Raw genomic sequence first — 24,462 nt, forward strand, 5'->3', positions numbered from 1 at the left:
GGAAGGTTTCTTGATTTTTAATGTAGTAGGGATCCTTTTTTTTTTTTTTTTTTTTTAAAAGTTTCTGATTCAGGACTACTTTTATAAGATCTGTGAAGCACAAGTTTTCACCTTTTACCAGGTAAAAAAGCACTTTATACAATTTTTATTTATATGTCGATCAGTTCTTCCAGGTTTGGGGGCCTGGGTGGCTCAGCCTGTTAAGCTTCCAACTTCAGCTCAGGTCATGATCTCACAGTTCATGAGTTCGAGCCTCGTGTTGGGCTTTGTGCTGACAGCTCAGAGCCTGGAGCCTGCTTTGGATTCTGTGTCTCCCTCTCTCTGCCCCTCCCCTGCTCATGCTCTCTCTCTCAAAAATAAATAAACGTCAAAAAACTTAAAAAAAAAATCTCTTCCAGGTTTAAATGCATTTTTCCATAGAAATACAGTAATTATAAATCAAGGTTCTATAGCTAGAAAATTTGTGTTGCATGATATATGTTATGAGAAGCCTGTACATTAAAGTTGAACCACTCCAAACGATTCAAAAAGTATGTAAGTGTCTTTAAAAGCAAAGGCAATTTTCTTATTCACATTTTAGGATAGTTAAGCACTGGGCTTTGACAGATAAAAAATACTTACTCAAAAGCAACATATGTCAGCAGAGTTGCTGCTGAAAAAATGGCAGATATCCCACACCCAATATAGGTGATGAAGGTGAGAACTTTGGTGTTTGTTGCATCTATCTGTGAGGCAGTTCCTTGAAGGTCCTATATAAGACACGGGAAGCAGCTGTTAAGAATCTCTTTTCATGAGAATGGTGTTTTACTAGAAAGTTCATTGCTAGCACTTACAATCTTAGCTCAATCTTAGGTGGAAAAACAGTGCAAATCAATATGGAAACTTGTGTTTATTATACTCTTACAGATCATTCTATGAAACCAAAGCATAGCATTACTGAGAGAGTTCCATGTTGCTTTCTATCATTACCTTGTAATCGAAGTTCTTTGCACACCGGGATAGCATGAAGAGCAAAAGCACCGGGTTGGTCGCCCACCAGAAATTGGGGAGGAGGTCACTGCCTTGGCTAACAAATGTCAGGCCCCTTCCTCACATTTGCAGGGCTAGCGGCACAAGTACAAATGGAGGCCACCATGGCCAATGTGAGCCCTCAGCACACATTGGGTTCTTTTTGTCCAGTGCAGGGTGGTGGTGGGGGGGGTCCAGCCAGTGGACACCCAGAGTCAGGTACCTGTGAGCTTAGTGCTAAGGATCTTAACTATGGTTATTTTAAAGCTTGGTATGTACTGGGTTAGGTAGTCTTTATTTTTTTTCATAAATGAGAAGGCATTACAAATTTTTAGGTCATAGTTACTTACTTACTTACTTACTTATCTATGTATCTATCTATCTATCTATCTATCTATCTATCTATCTATCTATCTATCTAAATCTCTGTAGACCTGAAAGGGCACCATTTAAAGTGTTAGGGGCTGTGGAATGGAAAGAATTGAACACTTCCTAGAATATTAACATGAAGTATTAATTTCACTGTGCAGAAGCAGATTTACAAATCTGGGCCTGGTAGGGAAATCTTTATTTTCCTCCTTATATAGGGAAGTGGGTTAGGGATAAATCTTGAGTTAAGACCATCCACTCAATCCTGGTTGGAAGATAAAGATACTTCCAATGTGCAGCATGTTAAAAAATGGAGTCTTCTTGGAGAAGGCCATATTCCAAACAGGATTTGAAATTTGGGGTCTTGAATTATGAAAAAGAAAGTTTGTTTTAATAGGCTTTTCAGTCTATGTGTTAATTTTCTTTAATTTTCATCAAAATGTCCATAAAATTTGTTATACACAAAGACTCCAGTAAGTGGTGTCTACATATGAGTATGTATATGTGACATGATGATGTGGGATTGTTTCAGGTTTTACTGACGCAGTAAAAAACAGGTAACAGCACTTCAGTGGCTCCCAGAAATGCACAATGGCCGAATTCAGCAGATACAGAGGCCCAGAGTCAGAAGGGGCTCACCCAAACCTTCTCTCCAAGGACTCTCTCCAAACACTGGGAGGACCTGGGATTTCCCTGGCACATGGGATGGGGTTCAAGTCGGTGCCAGTGGACTCACCAGATAGGCCACCTGATCAACATTTTGGTTACCATGGGATTTCATGAAACAGAGAGATGGTCTTGAGGAATCTTCAGGTGACTCGTCATCACCTCTTGAAAACCTATGGCCCCCATCTAGGTGAGGCAGTAGACTTGCAAGCCATGATTGAAACCACAATTTAAAGTGTAAGTTAAATATACATTTACACACAACTCTCATTCTCAGAAGAATGAAGAATATGAGAATATTTTTTCCTCTGAACTAGCCAACATGAAAATATACTAATGTGAAAAATCTTAAATCTTAAACTACGAAGAAATGTAGTAGGGGACAGTAAATCCATCATATGTTAGTAGATTAGAAGATAGAATTATGGGGCTGGGGTGCATTTTTTTTTTAACTTCTCATATGGTAAATGTGTCATAGGGCAATTTAGACTCTGGGAATATCTTACACAAGTTAATAAAGAGTTTGTAAATCAAGAAAGACTCTTAACAAAGTCCTGGTGGTCTGGAAAAGCTGAAAGGATGTGGGCACACGTCCAGGAAGGATAAATTCTGGAAAGTTTTTCTTCCAGCAGTTTATAATCTTATAAGAGCAGCCAAGGTGGAAAGGATAGTACTAAAAAATGCATATATTCACATATATGTAAAACTAATTATTTAATCAAATGGCAACAGAAAAAGACACAATTACAAATTCACAGTAAAATTCAAACAATAGATGAAGAAACTGACCATTAAAAGAAATGGTAAGCCAAACTTTGGTTACATATAAGTCACCACTGTAAAGTGAATTGTATTACTGTTATCTATTTAACTTACACCTACAACATACACAGTCATGCTCAAACACACATGCTCATACACACACGTACATGCATGTACATGCACACGTACACAGTTCAAATAGTTAAATGAATTAAGCTAAAGCTTATACCTGAATGAGGATGATGCAAAGTAAGTGATTTCTAAGAGAATGTCAACTGTCAGTTTTGGAGAAAGGAGAACATGGCAGTTAAAACTGAGGGTTTTTTTTTGTTTTTATTACTTAGGGAAAACATACCATAGTTTAATTGTTCATTTTCATGCTCTGGCAGTAAAGAAAATATTTGTATTTTGGAAAAGTTAAAAAGTGATTTGCTATGATTGTCACCTTTTTAAAGGCCTTGTTTTTATCCCCCAGGCCATTTATGCAGTGGACGGTCAGGAAAATTACTTGCAGGCTTGCTATATGGCAGTGGCCATGTACATAGGCCAAGTGGGTTCGTGAGCCCAATGCCACACCCCACAGCCCCTCACTGCTCCCGCCCAGTCCCGTGGGAAGTGGGGGTGAGACCTAAGGGAGGGGAGAAACATAACCATTGTGATTCCAATTTAAAGAGCTTTACTGACTCAGCACACACTGCTGCCATCACCATTAAAAAATCCTTTGGTAATGATCCTTTGGAACTATACCAGATACCAGAAACAGTGGCTCTGTTACAGTGTGGAGGGAATGTTGCGCACCAGAAAATTATCTCTAAGAGCACAAATGTATCAGACATAAAGCAGAGGTGTTAAGTCTGTGGATGAAAAATTCAAATAAGTTGTTGCATGTAGGGTGGCTCTCAAAAATTTGGTGGGATGAGAAAAAACATGTTAGTGTGATCTAATTTTGGTTTAAAACTGTTGGACGGGATGGCTAATGATATAAAAACAGGGCCACGGAAGAGAAGGAAGGAAGGAAGGAAAAAGTAATATGAGGGCCTAGTGGTAAGAGACATGTCATGCCCATCAACTCTCTTGCAGGCCTGAGGTCTCCCTGTTGCCTTAGTCCTAGTCTGTCCTAACAGGCTGTGCTCTCCAGCAGGGCTTGGGGGGCACAAAATTTTGGGTGACCACTGGATCACCTAGCCCAGTACCTGCTATAAAGTCACATTCAAAATAATGAGTGATAACGCAAGAACAACATTTTATAAAACTTTTCACAGTTCTTTTCCATGTTAGTAAAACCAACATTTTCTTCTTCTTTAAATTTTCTCTTTCTCCCTTGTTTCCTCTCTCTCCCTCCTCCTTTCCTCTCTCTGTCTCCCCGACTCTGTTTCTCTCTTAATTCAAGGGTCTCATGGTGATTTTCTGTTTCTAGGATTATTTATCATCACTGTTAATACAATAGAAAAAAAAGGTAGGGTTCTTTTCTATAATTACTGTTACATATTTTAAATATGTGATCTCTGCTAATTATCAAGATTCAAGGCACAGATTACAATTATCAGGAAATAATTCCCCAAACACATCATCTAAAAAGGCTGACTTATGAAAAGAAGTATGCCTTCCCAAATTATATCATTTCAAAATGAGTTTAGAAATTCCTCCCCTACCATCAGAACTCCAAAGTGTGTGAGGTGGTTACATAAGCAGACCGTCTCGCTCTCATCTGAACCTCTGTGTGCCACACATCCTGATGTGTTCCAAAATCCAGAACCTTCTGTAAAAGGAAGTCCACAAACAGTGTGAAAATAATAGCAGGCCAGTTCCTTTTCTATAATAGACATTAGCTTCTTCAGGAAAATATGCCTCAGTCTCTTTTGCCTTAAGTTTAGCAGTAAAACAGATACTACTCTTAATTCTGCCAATACTTAGCATGATTTAGATTCCCGGAATCATGGAAGGTTAGTGCTGGGTTGGCAGGAGAGTTTATCCTAGTCAGTGGTTTGCAACTGCGTTCTACTGAAGTGCCTCTAGGGTCCTGCAAAAGTCTGATTCAAGTTTAGGTTTTAATGTATGTATTACAAAATAAACTTCCATGAAAAGAATATCCCCTTTTGAACATATTACGTACAAGTGAAGTCTCTGAAGATCAACATTTGTTTCTGTGCGTCCGCCTCTGCTTTTGTAGACACGAGGACAGAGGTCTGCATTCTTGTAACACACTATTGCATACACAGCAACCATGCAGGGTGGCAACTTATTATAAATGCCTTTAACGTACCTTGTCTGACTTTTATGGCAGGATATGGAATATGAGCGACTCATATAATTAAAGAATATCTTAAGACTGCAAGGTGGTATCATTTTTAATTATGTGTCCAGTAAATCAGGACTTTCTCAAAACTGCAAAACTGTGCAACTAGAAACCAAACAACAAAAAACTTCCCAGGTATGATAAGGCATATCAAAAACAGGGGTCTGGACACCTTCAGACTCCATTTCTACCAGGCAGCAGCCTGTACTGGGGCTGGTTTGATGTGGCCACGATAATCCCCCTGCAGATCCCCAAGGGAAGGTGACTCTTATGGGGTAGAGGTGGGAGGTTCATAGCTTGTCCTTCCCATCAAAGAGATCCCCACACCTTATACCTAGTAACTCATCTGTTACTGTTGCCTTTTTCTCTTAATTGTCCAACATCATTTTGGAAGGAGTTCATTTCTTTCAAGTTATGTGTGTGTGTGCGTGTGTGTGTGTGTGTGTGTGTGTGTGTGTGTATGTGTGTAATATAACCACTTCTAAATTTATAATCCTTTAGTACACTTTCTCTGTAATATGAGATCTGGAAGCTGGATTCTAAACTGCATGCCTCATACATATCAAATAGTCTCTTTAGAGATGTCCTTCCAAGAATGAGCTCATATCGACATTCATCAAAACATGGCAATAAGGGACGCCTGGGTGGTTCAGTGAGTTAAATGTCCAACTCTTGATTTTTGGCTCAGGTCATGATCTCACTTTAGGTGGGGTTGAGCCCCGCACTGGACTCTGCGCTGACAGTGAGGAACCTACTTGGGATTCTCTCTCTCCCCACGTCTCTCTGTCCCTATTCCGCTCATGCTCTTTCTAAAAATAAATAAACTTTAAAAAAAGTTTTTAAAAACAGGCAATAAAAACACATAGTGTATTTTATAAATAATGGAAATCAAAGAGGTTGGTTGGTTAAAAAAAAAAGTCAAGTTTACTTATTTCTTCTTGCAATGAGTAAAAAGTTACAGAAATTAAGGTTCACTTCCCTAGCTACCTACGCTAAGATTTGCAGTCCAGTTGCCATCATACTTACACGGTGACTCACTCTGGTTAGGATGGAACGAAAGGAAATGGGGGTGTTGAACAATGTTTAAAATTCAGTTGTTCTTAAGACAGCCAATATTTTAAAACTCACCATTTTTGTTCAGATCCCAGAAGGCACAGATGGGATGAGGCACTGCCTATATTAACATAAGAATAAACATGTGAAATTGTGTTTAAAATAAGTGAAAAATCTTATGATCTGAATATGGGAAAGGAGTCAAAATGCTAAGGTTTTCGCAAAGAAATAGACCAGGTTTAGTCATGCCAATACCACCTAAGAATGGCAGGCGGTCCAGAAGGATCTCCTGTCCCGAGACACTGACTGCAAATCAACCGTAGTCCCATAAGGAAGCACGCCTTCCATTTATCTAAAGGTTACTCTATATGTCCTGTTCTAAAAAGCTTTTCTTGGCATTTATCAAAGCTCTTTACGTTGCAATTTCACTTCATCTCCAGAATTTTCCTTTATGTCTAGATTATGTGCCCAGAATTAAAAGTAGGGACTCAAACAGATATTTGCACATCCATGTTCACAGCAACGTTACTCACAATGGCCACAACACGGAGGCAAAGTACCCATGGACGGATGATGCATGGATAAAAAATGTGCGAGATATATATATAGAGAGAGATTTAGGTCTCTCTCTATATAAATATATAATGGAATATTATCCAGCTTTAAAAAGGAAGCAAATTCTGATACATGCTTCCTTAAAAATGTATGAAATGGATGAACCTTGAAAATATTATGTTAAATGAAATAAGCCAGTCACAAAAGGACTAATACTATATGATTACAATTACATGAGCTGCCTCGAGTAGTTAAATTCACAGAGATGGAGAGTCAGATGGTGGGTGTGGGGCCCAGGGGAGGGGAGCAGGGAAGCTGTTACACGAGGGTCTGCCGGTTTCATCTGGGGACCACAGAGCAGTTCCCGAAGTGGATGGCATCATGAATGTGAAAGCACTTACAGATGGTTAAAACAGTAAATATGATTTACGCATATTTTACCACAATAAAAAAAAATTCCTCATGGATGAAGGCACTGAAACAAGGGACGCCAAAGGGTAGAACAACGAGGTCTCAGAGGGCCCAGTGACAAAGCAAGGCTAGTTCTTAGATGACTTAACTTCCAAGCCTTAGTCCTTATCAGCCAGCTTCCTGCCTGCCTGCTTCCTGCCTTGCCTAACAAATAGCAGAATCAAGAGAGGGACCCTCTGTAAAAGAGGGGAAAGACTGTGCCTAGCCTCACCTGGGACCAAAAGAAACCCCATATCATTTTATCGAATAAACATGATAGGAAGGGTAATGAAGCAACAACAAAAAAGCAACGTTTGCCAAGATTTCAGATAACTGCTAACCTCTCAAAAAAAATGAGTTAACTCTGCCCTCTTTCCCTTCTGCTTTCCCAGTAGCAATAATTTCTGACTTAAAAAAAAAAAAAAAAACCCCAAAAAACCAAACCTTTAATGGCAGGATTGTGCAACTGCATCTGTATCTAATTTCTCGAAGTAATACACTGTTTGTTCCTTAAAAAGAACGGCCCTTTTTTTCACTCCTGTTCTCCCCATGTCTGAATCCTAAAAGGGATGAATCCCTCCATTTGCCACCATTTACTGTGACATTACGGCACCACCTGATTAACCGTTCTCCCCTTTTTTGGAAAACTGCTTCGTTGAGAAAGTACCAGAATAAAATTCTTACCATGTAGAAAAAAACAAAGGCCCCGCACTTCTCTGAAATGGTCTGCCTCTGTTCCACTGTTCTATGTAGCATTTTCTTACCTGGTTTCTTGTATGTTTGATTTTAATTCGAACAGGATCCTTCAAACCCTGGATAGTAATGTTTCCAATACTGCATGCCATCACATAACTCACTAAGGTACCTTTCTTGGTTTCTACATCCTTTTAAAGAAAACAAAAATGTATTATATCATTCAGTACACTTTTGTTTGATTTTGGTGCCCCCAAACACACAAACTGTCAGCACTTTTTACATTTAAGATCTTCAATTATAGAACATCCTGTTTATAAGATTAAATTGCTGGCTTTCCTGAAAGAGCTTTGCTATTTCCCTTATTATAATAAATACATTGAGGGAACATTATGAGCCAATGCTGTAAGGCAGTGTTCATAAAACCTCACTCTTGATTGCTGTGACTGATGTCAGCCAGTTAACATCTGAAACAATGTGAACCCAGAAATAATATAAACTCATAAAAAGCCATGAAACAATTAGACCATTTCCCTGCCCTAGAAAACTACATGAAGTTGTTTGCTGTGACAGAAGTATAAATGAAATATGGTGTGAAAAATAAAACAACAACAACAACAAAAATTAACAGTTCAGATTTCACATCCATGCCGATAGCCTGATGTGTTTAGTAACTTAGAACTAAATGTAATTCTGGTGGGTGAAGGTCCCATCCAGAACTTCGACCTTCTCTGCTTGTACACTTGCCATCCTCCATAGCTTCCCGTTCAGAGACAAGGTTGTCAGGAAATCAAATCAGTGAATCCGTGCTGCAGAATGACTGGGGTCAACAGCGTCTCTCTCCGCAAGATCACCTCTTATTCCTTCTTCCCTTGTGTTATTCTTGTCAAACATCCTGCATTTCTCCATTGCAGCTTATAAATCAGTTGTTTGGGAATAATTACTGGATTTCTTACATGCCAAATAAAATCTCGGCATGCAGGATACTGTATAGCGTGATCACGTTCAATAAAGTCGGCAATGGCTTGTGGATACCTTGTCTTTTATTTAAAAAATACGCATATCTTGCTCACTATGTTAGGGAAGTATCACAGAACCCTTAACATTTTTTGACTCTGCTATAAATTCATATTAAAACCAAGCATCTGTTTCCTAATGATACGTTGATGGGGAGATGCCAAGGGAGAAGAGAAAGGTAGTGTGGAGAAGGCAGACTCAAAATGAAGCAATAACAGATTCTTACAGTTCTAACCCAAATCCTTCCCACTGGGTGCAACCTCTCCTCTGAACAGAGCCCCGCCACCCGTGACTTTTTTGTGACACCTACTGCATTTCTGTTTTGTTTTTTTAAAAGTGACGTCGTAAGCCTCAAGTGATTTTAACCAATGCAGTTTTATGCGTACACAGCTATTAAATCCTTCAGAGTAATTAGTAATTACATTCTTTTTTTTTTTTTAATTTTTTTTTTCAACATTTATGGCTAGTTTCTCTTACATAGATGGCATTGTTTCATATACGTTGGTATCTTTAATTTAATAAATAACTTTGATTTTTTAAAAAGGGCCCAGTGAAACTCTCTGGATCTGGTTGTACTTTCAAAGGCAACCAGAGGTCACCAGTGTTTGCTGGCAGGGAACTTTCTAGTATCTAGAAATGATGCCAATAAAAATGACAATATGTGCTCTGCACAATGCCATTCGACTCTGGGGATGTGTGAAGGCCAAAGGCCACTTGAAATATTAATGGGAAAGCTGATTAAAGCCAAGAATGTTGCTCATTATGTAAACAGTGCTTCCTGCTGAATTAAAAAAAAAAAAGGAAACAAAAAGCAAACCTTTCCTTTGGCACACAATTTCTTTAACTCTGAAGGTCTAAATTGCTGGAGAGCATAAAATATTTAACACAAGGAATAATAAATAGCAGCTCCTCCACAAATTCCATTTCTAATTGTGCCATGCAAGTCTCAATCCAATATTTATTTAAGAAAAAAAAACCCTACATGAACACATCTGTTAAATAAGCATATGATTACCTGAAATAAAATGTTTAAGTAATTATGATAAAATGTTTCATTTTTGAAGATACGATATATTAACTTTTCTAAGCCCCTTGATATATTTTCAAGGTACCCGAACTTTTATTTTGCCTTTGGAGCAAAGAAAATCAATCTGCAATTAAAAAACAATTTAATGAACCTTACCTGGAAAAGTCCAGTTTTATTGAAGAAAGTAAACTGTGCTCTTTTAACTAGTACAGAATCTTCTTGACTTAAATTCTCAAGTAAGTTTGGAGGCAAAATTACAGAAGCCAATGGATCGGTTTGTCCACTCTCAAAATCCATCTGTGACACACAGAGACACACTGATTGACTAATGACAAATCACAGTGATAACTACCCCACATACTGAACAAGGCAGGAGAACAGCACTTGGCCAGGGTCAGGGCTCCCCTTTACTTCCACTGTAGGCACTGCCCTCCTGAATGAATGGCTACAGACAAAGGCCTGGGTCTCATCTGAGTTTTGCAAAGGTGGAAAAATGGAAGATGCACTGATTTTAACTAAGGCAAAATGAGAAGTCTACAAAGCAGTTAACATTTTAAAAAATGAGTTAGATTTACACTTCATAGATTTTGAGCTTTTCTCAAAACACATAGTGAAATAACTACAAAAAAAAAAAAAAGATTGGAGTTAGTTTGTCTGCTTGCTGAGAATAAGTATCTCTGGGTAGAGGAAGCAGCTGAAGTTTGGTGAATACTCTTGGATATCGTTTTCCCTGAACCCACGGGTCAGGCCAAAGAGTATCTTCCCGCAAATGGACGTGGGATGAGACTGAGGCTGACCGAGTTTTCACCCTTAAATGTGAAACAGAATTATCCAAAAGAGCCCATACTCTCAAGAAGAATCTTGAGGAATCTTCCTTTTAACCAGATTTTAAAATATTTTATCTTGGTTTATGTCCGCAGTTGAGTAGTAGTACATGTCCCTTAATGTGTTCTCCTATGTCAAGGATGATGTTGTGACATTTCATTTGCCCACACACACAGTAGGACCCTAACACACACACACACACACACACACACACACACACACACACACACAGTAGGAACCTGAAAAATATTTGCTAAAAGGTCGCTTCAACAGGTCAGAGTGGCTCTCCACTAATCTGGCCCAGCTTTCCAGCCCAGCCTCATCACTGCCTACCATTCCCAGGCTTCATGAACCAGTTCAGAGTTCGTTCAAAGACCAGCAGAATCACCAATACCTGAGAAATTGTTCAGAGTGCAAACTCTGGAGATCCACCCAGGACCTACTAAATTAGAATCTCTGGGGATGGGACCCTACAATCTGTTTTGACAAGTCCTCCAGGGGATACAATGCAGCTGGACAACCACTGGCAAAGAGAATACATGAAGCTTCTTCCCACCTGGGGCCTTAACACAGCCCTTTCTTCTGATTGAACTGATGCCCTCCCCCCACTCTCAATAGGGCAGTTCCCAGTCGTGGTTTAACATTTCCTTCTATTATCACCTCTGGTAGAACATAAGCTGACCACCCTGTCACCCAGGTTCTGAAAGGACATCTCGGTGTCCAAATAACTGTGGTTACTGCTACCGACAACCTTAGCAAACATTCTGACCCACCTGCCTGCCACCCCACCACCCAAGATCTTGAAGTAGAAACTGGCAAGTGATCAGATCAGTCTTTGTTTGCCCAATTAATTAGGATTAAAGAAACCATTGGCTCATTACCTGGAAATAGGATTCATTATTGCTTGGTAGACCGATGCTAAAATTTGAAATTTCATTTGTCCCTGGGGACAGGGACGATACTCCAAGCGCCAAATTCCGAGTTGTAATATTCACACGTGATGTGCTATTTAGGTCTATCTTGAAGGCCAACTCATCAATTGTTTTTAAAGCTCTAAGGAAATGACAACACCACTCTTAAGTAACATGTTTTACAAACTTGTACACATGTGACTTGTAGGACAAAATAGAAACTAAATAAAATTGTCTTTAAATTTTCTGATCCTAACATGAATACTGACACCCCAAATCATAATAACATCAGTTAAAACACAGAATCATAGTGATGAATGCATCCTCAGGAGAAATATTATGCTTTAAGAAATACCAACAATTAAATCATCCTAAAAAGATATTGTTTTTCAACTCTTAGGCTTTTTTTCTCGTATAAAAATACCTTTTCTACTTTATAACTTAGTGAGAATCAAAGAAAATAATGTGTGAAAGCATTTCTTAAACTCTAAGACACTATAAAAAATGTTTGCTATCTTTACATAGATAAGGTAAGTTCGAAAGTACGTTGTAAAAACATAAAATTTTCATTGAAGAAATTTGTTTGAAAGGAAGGAAACAGAAGAAATATTAACGCATTAAATGAAATAAATGGATGAAAACTAGTTGTGTAAAAACAGGTACAGATCACCCTGCCCTTGGCATTTTCATTCCCAAAGTACAACGATCACACAGCTACAGCAATTCTATGTCAGTCTGTAGGACAGAACTGACAGTCACCAAGTTATGCCAAATAGATGTGAGTGGATTGTTCACTAAGTGTCTCCTTTGCAAAGTGACATCAGCTAATATATATAATAGCTTATCTTGTGAATTAATTCCAGTAAACATTCTTTCAGATGAAAAATGAAATATTGATTATGTCTTCCTGCAGCTATTTATATATTTTGGCAGATGGACAATCCTAATCATTTTGTAGATTATATTTCTCAAAAAAGAAAATAGAGAACTTTGAAGTTCACTTTGTGAATTATCTTGAGAAATATAAATGGGTCTTATGGACATTTAAATTATGAAAGCTGAGGGGCACCTAGGTGGCTCAGTCAACTAAGCACCCAACTCTTGATTTCAGCTCAGGCTATGATCTCGTGGGTCCGTGGGTTCGAGCCCCACGTTGGGCTCCACGCTATCAGCACAGAGCCTGCTTGGGATTCTCCCTCCCTCTCTCTCTGCCCCTCTGGCAACTCACGTGCACATGTGTTTTCTCTCTCAAAAGCAAATAAACTTAAAAAAATAATAAATTATGAAAGCTGGGTACCAAGCATTCAGATAAGTGAGAAATTATATAATATGTATCCAATACATTTTACTCTCCAAAAGAATCAAAGAACACTTACTCAGAAGAAGACTCAAGCAAGTCACTGTCTGGACTGGTTAAGATATTAGAAAATATATTCATTAAAGTTGAACCAAGCATTATATCAATGTTTTCTTCTTTATTCACAATCCTTTTGACCTGCTCTACAATGCTGGTAATATTGGCTGAGCTTAGGGTCTGCCCATCACCAGTTAAATTTAAAATCTGGTTGGCTACTTCATTTGCTTCCCCTAAAAAAAAGGCAGAAAAACAACACACAAAGTTTTGAATATTTCAGGAATCCAAAACCTATTACAATATTTCACTTCATAGTCTCAACTTTGGAGGAACCTATTTTCATATACAGTTCTAAGAGAAATGTCCCCAGAATCACAAAAAAATAAGTATATACCTCCTGTTTAAAAATAACACACAACTATAAGACACTGACACAAATATCAGTTTATATTTTATGTCTTCTCTAAAACTGTCTTATTACTTTCAATCTCTGATAGAATAAACAGAACAGAAAGTTAGAATCAGGAAAAAACAGAATTTTCTACCTTAAGTGAAACAATCGTTTGCTTAGCTTTTAATCACAATGGCTATGACAAAGCAGAAAAATATGTCGGAAGAGGATAAAGAGGATGAAGTCATTTCACTTTGCCTTTAAGAACTGAAGAAAAATTGCTCACTTACTTGAACAATTAGAGATGTCAGGAGGCCCCCAGTAGGCTAAAGATGTGTTGGCAAGGTCACGGTAACTATGGAACAAAAGATCGTTCAACTATTTGGCATAAATGACATTATAACTGACAAAATTAGTTAATAATAAGTTTTTAAATCTGCCTTGATAGCTAGGTAAATTTCATTTGAAAATAAAACTGCAATATATTAAAATAAAACTCCTACTAAGAATTCTTACTAGAAAAAAACCAGAAGCCATGCATCCTAGAATCAAAATACTAGCGAGAACCAACATCCTAAGCTAGAATATATCAGGTTACTGAGGTTAAAAGCATATTTGGTAACACAGGTCAGATACCTCTTTGAGAACTTTTCAGATAAAACCTGATTGATTACCCATAACTCTGTATAGCAGATTATAATCCATACTTTATAGGTGAGGAAAAAGACTTAGAGAAACCAAAGAATATTCCAGTCTCACAGCCAAGAAGAGGTACAGCTTTGTTTCAAACTAGGGTCAGTGACTCTCTGAAGACCCTTCTTTCCTCCCTAGCATGTACCAAACGCGGCAGAGGGTGCAAGGTCTGGGCACTTTCCATTTCTGAACCCCTCCACCCCTGCGAGAAAATTCTTCACTGGGGGGTGAGGTAGAGCATGAAGAACTGGGTCCAACTTGCTCTTCACTGAATCCCCTGCCATCGACCCGTCTCTGGGGTTTCTATTAAACACTTAGGGAAAATCTACACCCCGACAGTCTCCATTAGCAGCCTGCCCTCACCTGCATTCTGACTTTATTTCCCTTTATTTTTCTGCCTCCTTCCCCCTCCAAATTGTTTAAAAGTCTTAGAATTTCAGAGGTGCCTGGGTGGCGCAGTGGGTTAAGCGTCCGACTTTGGCTCAGGTCATGATCTCACAGTTCATGGGTTTAAGCCCTGCTTTGGGTTCTGTGCTAACAGTTCAGGGCCTGGAGCCTGCTTCAGAGTCTGTGTTTCCCTCTCTTTTTGCCCCTTCCCCCACTCGCACTCTGTCTCTCTCTCTCTCAAAAAAAAAAAAAAAAAAAAAACATACATACATAAACATTAAACAAAGAATTTTTTTTAAAGTCTTGGAATTTCAGCTACATGTTCCAAAGCTGTGAGCAGGCGCTTTATTCATCCATATACAAGGTGCTTTGCTCTACAGACCACTCTGGTTTCCAGATCTCCCCATCTTTCTTTGGAAAAGCCTGAATCAGCCTGTAGCTTAGAGTAAAAAGGTTTTTTTGGTAACATCATCTTTGCCCTCCTTGAAGTGAATGATTTAGGTATTCACAGACTTTCCTGCCCTTTCCTATCAATATATGACGCATGGGAACAACGGCACAGAACAAATGTGGAGGTGGATAATGTGGAGCTTTACTGGCAGGATTCAATAAAAGCATTACCATGTCCTTGAAGCATAAAAGCCTTGCTTCCCTGGACAAGGGAAGTTGTATACAGAGGGTGGGATGAGTGGCCATTGATAGCCTTTGGGATCCTCATCGGCATAACATAAACCTATGTGAAAATAACAACCAACACAGAAAGGTTAATCTATTCTTTGAAGTGCAGAGGTGCAAGATGAGAGCAAAATGACGACATTGGGAATTAGGTATTTGTTTCACATAATACTGAAATACTAGCTTTTATGTTCAGAATTTGCAAAAATTTAGAAATTAGGAAAAAGAAACACTTAGCACGTTTCAGACACAAAAATTATCCAAATCAAAGTCACACCTGTATGGGAGTAGAATCATGAAACATACATCATTATTCTAATATAAATTATTAGCAGACAAAATTAGTAAAGGTTTATTCAAAAAATTAACACTACAAGGGCACCTGTGTGGCTCCATCAGTTGAGTGTCCAACTCTTGATTTTGACTCAGGTCATGATCTCATAGTCCCAGGATCGAGTCCCACATCAGGCTCTGTGCTGAGCAGGGAGTCTACCTGGGATTCTGTCTCTCTCTCCCTCTGCCCCTCTCCCCCACTTGCTCACTCGCACGCTCTCTCTCAAGTTAAAAAATAGGGGTGCCTGGGTGGCTCAGTCGGTTAAGCATCTGACTTTGGCTCAGGTTATGATCTCAGGGCTATGAGTATGAGCCCAGCGTCAGGCTCTGTGCTGACAGCTTAAGCCTGGAGCCTGCTTCAGATTCTGTCTCCTTCTCTCTCTGCCCCTTTCCCACTCATGCTCTGTCTCTCTCTCAAAAATAAATAAACATTATTTTTTTTAATAAATCAATAAACATTTAGGGGCACCTGGGTGGCTCAGTTGGTTGAGAGTCTGACTTCTGCTCAGATCATGATCTCACAGTTTGTGAGTTCGAGCCCCATGTCAGGTTCTATGCTGACAGCTCAGAGCCTGGACCCTGCTTTGGATTCTGTGTCTCCCTCTCTCTGCCCCTTCCCCACTCATGCTCTGTCTCTCAAAAATGAATCAATGGTAAAAAAATAATAAGAAAATATTTAAAAAAATTAGTAAACCCTACATACAGTGATGATCCTGAAAAATTCAAAATGTAATATGATATTTTTCCAAAGGGAAAAGGCTATAAAATACTGTAGTCATTGAGTTGCTCGCATATTTTATGGAAAAATCTCCAGCTGTTCGGAAAGCATCTTCTGCCTGGAAGTTTGCTGAGAGGATAGTAAAAAGAGAGCTGTGAACCGGCACCACATGTCTCTCACACATGCCCTCACTCTCAAATCACCCGACCTGTTGTTTGAAAACTCTCTGGGAAAATGTCATGACATAAATGATTCAGACTTTACAATTTTTAAAACACCAGAATAAGAGCAATAGATCAACAAAATCTTGTTATTTCAGAACTGAAAAACAGCAAGTTATACCAGACAGACTGTTGGGAACTGGTGTTATAGTCACCAACTGAACATTCAAAGAACTCTCCCACCTACATTCTAAGGCTTCAAATTGCCAGGGTTTTGACATTTATTTTTTCAATTGGTACAAACTTTTCCTCATAGGCCCACTGGGCAGAAAAACAGTAAAGGGCAGAACTTAAAGTAGTAGAAATTACACATCTAGGGATGCGGACAGTTTTCCGGGTTTCCTCAGCTTTCTAGAACAAAGACGAGGCCAGCTGACACTCACACGGCTTCCTGGTCATATGTAAGCTACTATTCCTCACGTTCCTTCCTCGTGGAGACTCATGTGTGAAAGGGTGGCCCATCTGTGAACAAGCAAGCACTCTCCCACAGAGGGTCAGGAACTGTCCATGCTGGGGCGCCTGGTGGCTCAGTCTGGGTAAGCGTCTGACTCTCGGTTTTGGCTCACTCAGGTCATGGTCTCACGCATCTGAACCTTGCATCAGGCTCCGTTATGACAGTGCTTGGAATCCTCTCTCTCCCGCGTCTTGCTGCCCCTCCCCACTTGTGTTCTCTCCCTCTCTCAGAATAAATAAACTTAAAAAGAAGAAGGAGGAGGAGGAGGAGGAGGAGGAGGAGGAGGAGGAGGAGGAGAAGAAGAAACTATTTGTGGTGACAACACGGATGGTTTGCATTCCGCCCTCTTTGAGTTCTCTGTAACTGTGTATGTTGACACATTACATATGGGTAGCTCCTCACAGAAACAGAGATTGTCTGCTTCTTTATCACGCCGGGATTGTGGCCTCAGTTACACCAGCTTCTTTGAGACTGAGGGCTGCCCACTGCCCTCGCTTCAGCCTCCTGCACATGTCTAAGGAAAAGTCTCAAAGTTTCCTTTTCTCTCTATGAATACACTTAATCGTAATATAATTCATAGCAACAGAGTAATAGCTTTACTTTTCGTTGTCCATATTTGTGATCACTGATTTTTCTAAAATAGTTCCATCAAAGTTCATTCATTTATTTATTCAAGTATTTAAGTGCTGGGAATGTGCTAGGTTCCAGGGGAGGTGGGGAGTGAGGGTGTGAAAAAAACTAACATGTGTGCTCAAGTGAGAAGAGATTCCTGCTTAAGGAAAGCATCCATAAGAATGCCAGCAAGTCCAGTCAAACACTATGACCTTCTGATTTGTACAGTGCTCGAGGTATCTGGACAGCATGAAGTAGAGGTTCAAATGACCCTATTTACACATGATGATGTCATAAGACACATCACAGAAAAGATGACTTTGGGTTGTCTTTAAAACAATGGTGTGAGAAGCAGGTGGATGGTGGGAGCAGAGCAGAGCAGTGTGAGCCAGACCTAGAAAGGCATAAAAGGGCATGGCATGTCTGGGCAAGGGCAAGTGTTCCCGCGTGTGTGGCTGGAGCTCAGGACGTGAATCGTGTCTAGGTGGGAACTCAATCTAAACCCTGGATGACTCCCAGATTTCTGGCCTATCCCTGTGGAGACAGTGGTATCATTAACGAAGACAGAAAACAGAAGATGTTTTCTTATATGGAATTGCCTTTTCCAAGATTTACCTCATTAGATGTACATGTACACACTCTTTATTCCTGCTGCTGAAGCCAATTCTGGTCAAGGCTATCCTGGCACTTTGCTCATATTCTTAGCATTTCCAGAATATGTCCCCCACAAGAGTATAAACTCTCCTCTGCCCCTTTCCTTCCCTTAGATTCATACGTGTTGAGTTGTTCTCTTTTATGTTAACCAGGTCACCCATTTGTTACAACGCCACCAATAGGATGAATTTCATCATCAGAAAAAATAGTTTTAAATAAGCAAACGATGCACAATGGAAGAATATTTCTGTGGCTGTTTCAGTTAAACCTGAATAGTTATATAGAATACTTATTAAAAAATTAAAGGAACTTACCCAGTTGTTTTACACTCACTGCATATAGCCTCAAGCCCTCATCCAAGGACTCATTATTTTTTAAGAGCTTCTGTTGAATGTCTTTTCCTTCTAAATTGGGATTGTTGGTAGCATTGTAAACTAGAAGGGCCCAAATCACCAACCTAGAAAAACATTTCAGATGTAATTGTTGGAATTGTTGGTAGATTTTTTTGGGGGGGCGGGGGGGGTGTGGAATAACAGTATATTTGGATATGGTAGTAAGAGGGATGACCATGGAGTGTGGAGACTCAACAGGCCACGACACTCAAAAACTTCTATTACTGGATAAATTAGAATGTTAAAAATATCTACATATGAATAGATTATATTGATTATTGCATGTATAATTCTATTATATCATATCATATAACCTCATTTCTTTTGAGAAATGTTTTTCTCATATACATATACATGATGATTGGCCAGCATCCTGCAGAAGTCTACAGACTGTCTGACCTTGAACGTCTTTAAAAAGAAAATATTTCTAAGAGAAGCAGAGATGCATCCTAAAAGCCCCATAAAAACCTTTGGTTCTACATTTCAAAGTAATGTAATTTTCTGTTCAACTGTAATCATAGCCATAGTCAATAGCAGAAATCAAAACATGCCGAAGTCAAGGTGGTAGCAATGCTTTTGAAATAAGAATTCCCAGGAGAGAGGCATGGCATATCTAAGTTATAAAATTATGTGGGTATCAATAAAAATGAAATAGAGTACTGATATATTTGTGGTGCTAAAAAAAGAAAGATTCCTTGAAATTATGCTATTCAAGGTCAGGTGAAATTAAAGAAGAGTTCTATTTTTTCCCCCTAAATATCTGCTCATCTCAAGGGCAAAGTGCTGAACTGTTCTCATAATTCAGTCTGAAAAGCTATTTATCTCTAAAATGATCTACTGCTTAGTGTTCATATATAAGTCATATTTCAGGATGAGCAAGACAAACAGATATAAATATAATGGTGAACTGTCATCACTTAATAATTTTTTAAATGGCCTATAAAAAAAGTATCCTATGATTAAATTGTTGTTGGAAGATAAGCTTTGCCACTCTAGTTACTGACAGCTTAGAGTTGGGAACATGACCTTTTACTTCTGTTGAATATTGAGAACATAATGAACACAATGTATCGGGATGATACTGAATACCCAAATTCAGCAATTCAAGAATGACCATGCATTTTCACAGGCCTTATCTCTGTATTTTCCTCTCTCATCCTGAAAACTGAAACTGTTTCATGGTTCCACAAAGTTCCATCAGTTGTTGCCATCAATCACCCTTTATTTGAATAAACCAGTCTCTGCGGCTTTGGTTTCCTGTCTGGGCGATAGAGGAGGATAGCATTATCTGAGGTTATGGTCTGTGTTAAGTGTTACAATCAAATTGAAAGGAAAACTTTGGGGGAAAAAAGTGTGTGTAAAACTAGTAGATTGTGGTTTTGAGAAACCACTATGAGAGACTAAAAATTTATCAATGAACATAAGAGAAGTAGAGAGTAGGAAAAAAAAAAAGAGGGGAGAATGTCTGTAAGAATACATTGTAAATAACTTTAAAATGATTAAAAAATTTTTTTCAAACAATAAGCTTTTAAACAGTTTCAAAAAATTGTGGAACAAAGATTCATACCAAATAAAAACTACACATGTGGACTTTCCCATATATATGGTCTTGGTTCCCTCTCCATATTAATTTTCTGTGAAGCTACCCATTGGTTTGACAGACAACTGAAATTCCATGAATGTCAATGTCTTTCAAGCAAGAGTTTCCGAGGTACTGATGTATGCCAGTGATGGCAGACTTCAGTATTTCTGGGTAGTAGAAGAATCACAGAAGGTACACTAAAAAGGGCAATGCTGACTTCCTACAGAGGATATACCATTGAGGACACCCGCAACTTTGGCTGCCCCAATTGTTAGATAAAGTGTCCAACAAAGGGATCTGTATCATGCATCCATTATTCCAAGCTCAATATGATCTAGCAGCACAGGTTGGAGAAAAAGTTATTTGGCCAAACAGAGAAGTCCAGCCACCATTCAAGAATATAGCATTAACATAATTATTCTGTTCTTTAGATCATAAAGGAAAAGGAACTTTCTTTCCCTAATCGGATGTTTCAAGCCAATCTGTTGAAGATACACAGAAATGAAAAGTCTCAACTATAATTAAAAAAAAATTTGCTTTTTTAATATTAAACAGAAAACAAAAAAAAAGTAAGAAGAAATTCTCTGGTTAACTTTCATATGAAATTCTATTTTTGTCTTCTAGTAAGAATACATCACCTTAAAAGAAGTATATTCCATCATTACTGTTGTAAATCTATAAAATCAGTTCAGTCAATTGAAACGGAGTAAGAATTACATGAACTTTTCCTTTTCAACTACTTTTTTTTTCTTCTTTGGAGATGTAATAGACTACCTGACCACAGCTAAATTTATTTCATTTAGGAGTTAAAGTTGTTTTTAATTATACCACCCTCTGAAGCTGGCCTGTGTATGCGGATTCTGCAAAGTGGACAGGTCTGTTAAATTACCTGCCTGGTCTTGATACGAATTTTAAAATGAAAACTTCTGAAAAGTAGCTATTACTCATATTATTAGATGCTACCATACATAAGCTTTAACTATCTTTTTTTCTTTGATGGTCTTTTTGAAATTTCAAATAAGATGTAATGGGTTATCATAAACTAGCTAGAAATACTAAATATAAAAACTCAGACATTTTAAGTGTTCTACTTCTGAATTATTTTTCATCAGATGTACATTTCTACCCACTCTATTATTTGATGGTTTTGACTACAAGAAAAAAAAAAAAACCAGTGTGTATTAGTGCTAAAGAAATAGAAGTGCTACTTGATTAAAATGTTTCCCTCCTATTTCATTATTCTCATTTCTCTACCAGACAGTCAAAACAGGTGAGAGAAAGGATGTTACACTTTCTGTTAAGACTTTGTCAGTGTTACCTTGGATCATTTCCAATGCTTCTCTTGACTTTAATCTTGTCCTCTCCAGTGCTCAGGTGAAAACTATAAATACAAATATGTACATTCATTATCAACCTCATCTGCCACATCATCAACAACACAATTTGAGGAGGTGAAAGAAAGAAGCAAAATGAACATTCTAGGCCACTATTTCCAAATATGTGTCCTGAAAGTATAGTTCTTTCACATGTCTGAGAACAAATGGCTCCATGGTCAAGTAAGTTTGGCAGCCGTGTGCCAAGATTTTAAGATTTACAACACATGTTAGTATACTAAAGAATATGAGATGTTCAGATATCTAGAGATGCACTCAGCTTAAGAATGTACTTCCGGGCTAATTCAACATGTGATCCTTCTTCTGTGTTAACGACATTTGTCAGGTTCACAGAATACACATCTAGGTTTCATGAAACATACTTTTGAAAACTAAGAATAAAACTATGGAAACAAGGTGCAGAGGAGGATATGTGGATTATACTATTTCCTAGGCAGTTATAGTATTTAAATATAATAGTAAAAGATATTTTTGAAAAGCTAGGTGCAGACTATAGATATCTCATCTAACAGAAAAACAGTCTCCAAATTGGGGTGCTACAGATGGTCCACTGGGGTGTGAGATGAAACTAACAGGACTTCTATGTATATGTGATTATCTTCTTTTAATTGATAGTATATTATAACATATACTGGCTAAGTAATGCACACACACAAATTTATTTAAAATCGCAAACATATTTTGGGAATACATACTAATTTTTTTTAAAGGTTGGGATCCATGATCAAAAAATTAAAACCAATTGCTACAGCCCTAAAGATTTTTGTGCACAGAAATCACAAAATATAGAGTTGTTTTAGAAAGATTATAAATATGGTGCATGTGTGTATGTGTGTACTTGTGCTGTGTGTGTGGGGTATAACCAGAGAGAGAGAGCATAGCGTTAAATGAGACTTTTTATTTACTTAAATAAATAAGTAAATAAATTACTTTTTATTTCTTAAATAATTAATTCTGTCATTACCTGATATTGACCACGTAAACAGTGTAGTTCCAATTTTGGAAGGTTAAATTGAGCTGAAAAATACAATGGGAAAGAGTGAGCTTTGATAATACTTTCTAAAAAAAAAAAAAAAAATCTGAATCGAGTTTCTTCCCTCCCAAAAGATAAGCTGTTATTGGAATAATGCCCTGGGAAAATCCCAGAGAGCCAGAGTGAAAGAAAGGTGAAGATAACAGTTACCGGATCATTATATGCCAAGAACTTTGCAAAGGTTATTTCTTCGATCTCACAACAACTAATGAGATAGGTATTATCTACTCCTTCACCCTTATTTGTGAAGAAACTGAGCTTCATGGAGAGAAATAGCTTGCCCAATGTCCTCAACTAAGAGGTAGCAGATCCCAGACTGAATCCCAAGTCTGTCTGGAAACAGTATACTTTCCTCTCTAGCCTGTATTATAATGGGCTCCACTATAATGGTTCTTCAAATTAGCCCACAGACTGAACGCTACACAGTTGTAAGAGGGTACATAGGAGTATTAGCACAATAAACACCTTCGTATTCCTCATTCAACAAACACTGTAGCAGTAACACATCTTTTTCTAGTAACTATCATCTCATAAGGATATTAGTAAGAATAATTACAAATTGACAATACAAACCTTTTAAAAAAACAAAATGAGTTCGATATTATTGGGAACTATGTTTATTATTGTGTGGCTATTTAACAGCCTCATGGGTCTGAGCATCAGACTTCTTAGAGAAGGAACAGATTCTTCTCAGTATGACTAACAATTACATTGTCCAATACAATCACAAATGGGATTTCTTTACTGATATGAGATCTTCCTATTTGTGTATCACTTCCAGAGGGATTTTTAGGAAAGCTGCTCTCCATTTAGAAATGATACATATATCCTAGTGTTTCAATTCGTTACTGGCTTTAATATGCCAGTCCAAAAAGTCAACAGCAGCATTTGTCATTATTAGACAATTTCACTCCTCCCCTCAAGTTTGTAACAGAATTTTTAATTACATACTATTGTTTCCTGTGGTCAACTTGTTTTAAAGCATATTCAAAATAAGGCTTTTCTTATGATGGACTCTTCAAAATAAGACTGTTTTGTCATATCAGTTATTCTTTAGATAGATAGATAGATGATAGATGATAGATAGATGATTGACAGATAGATAGATTAGACAGTCACCACTACCTCTCAACGTATTTAGCCTTGTTTTGCTACGAACGGCATATTTGCCAGGATTCAGCATAAAAAAAACCATTTTTCTTCAAAATGTATACTCAAGTGACTTCAATCACAAAAACTGTGTGAACTGTAGTAGTGCTGTATATAAAGCAGTACAAAGTCCCACTGTATACTATAGATAGAAAATAAAATAGAAAAAATAGAAGCCTATGGAAAACAAAATTTTTGTTTTGGAGATGAAAATTAAAAAACGATAGGTGGTATCTATAAGGAAAATAAAATAAAATGCTGATTTTTTTTAAATTGGAAATTACCAAAATTTTCATTAATAGAATACTGATTAAATAAATTAGCATAACCTAAATCTCCCTCAACAGAAGACTTAAGGGGTGCCTGGGTGACTCAGTCGGTTGAGCCTCTGACTTCAGCTCAGGTCATGATCTCACGGTTTGTGAGTTCGAGCCCTGCATGGGGCTCTGTGCTGACAGCTCAGGGCCTGGAGCCTGCTTCAGATTCTGTGTCTCCCTCTCTCTCTGCTCCTCCCCTGCTCACACTCTGTCTCTCTCTCTCTCTCAAAAATAAAGATAGATTAAAAAAAACAAAAACAAAAACAAAAACAGAAGACTTAAATGACCAGACAGTCACATAATGGAATACTATGCACCTTTAAAAAAGAATAAAAAGAAAACTTAGATAAGGAAGGTCTCTGTGTACTTTGATGGAAACCTGGCAATTACAAAAATAAGTACAATGATATGTAAGATATGCTCTTAGTGAAAAACAGGAGGAAAAATACAAATCTATAGTCCTTTTAAAAA

At 38.0% G+C, this 24,462-nt stretch overlaps 1 protein-coding gene across 6 annotated transcripts in view; it reads right to left on the reverse strand.

Moving 5' to 3' along the window:
- Positions 1-24,462, reverse strand: part of ADGRG6 (adhesion G protein-coupled receptor G6) — a 141,719-nt gene that overhangs the window by 27,646 nt on the left and 89,611 nt on the right. For 5 of the 6 annotated variants that reach the window (XM_040449015.1, XM_040449014.1, XM_040449018.1 and 2 more), the window contains 12 exons: positions 22,457-22,509; positions 21,417-21,479; positions 18,439-18,581; positions 15,079-15,190; positions 13,668-13,732; positions 13,009-13,219; positions 11,603-11,774; positions 10,053-10,193; positions 7,924-8,043; positions 6,230-6,275; positions 4,458-4,564; positions 622-749 (listed from right to left, as the gene is read on the reverse strand). In XM_040449015.1, coding sequence (XP_040304949.1) covers positions 622-749; positions 4,458-4,564; positions 6,230-6,275; positions 7,924-8,043; positions 10,053-10,193; positions 11,603-11,774; positions 13,009-13,219; positions 13,668-13,732; positions 15,079-15,190; positions 18,439-18,581; positions 21,417-21,479; positions 22,457-22,509 — 1,361 coding nt within the window. The remainder of the gene's footprint in view (positions 1-621; positions 750-4,457; positions 4,565-6,229; positions 6,276-7,923; positions 8,044-10,052; positions 10,194-11,602; positions 11,775-13,008; positions 13,220-13,667; positions 13,733-15,078; positions 15,191-18,438; positions 18,582-21,416; positions 21,480-22,456; positions 22,510-24,462) is intronic. The other variant, XM_040449016.1, reaches the window with a different exon arrangement.

Source organism: Herpailurus yagouaroundi, unplaced genomic scaffold (assembly GCF_014898765.1).
Source record: "Herpailurus yagouaroundi ecotype Mexico unplaced genomic scaffold, PumYag 198, whole genome shotgun sequence".
NCBI classification, from domain to species: domain Eukaryota; kingdom Metazoa; phylum Chordata; class Mammalia; order Carnivora; family Felidae; genus Herpailurus; species Herpailurus yagouaroundi.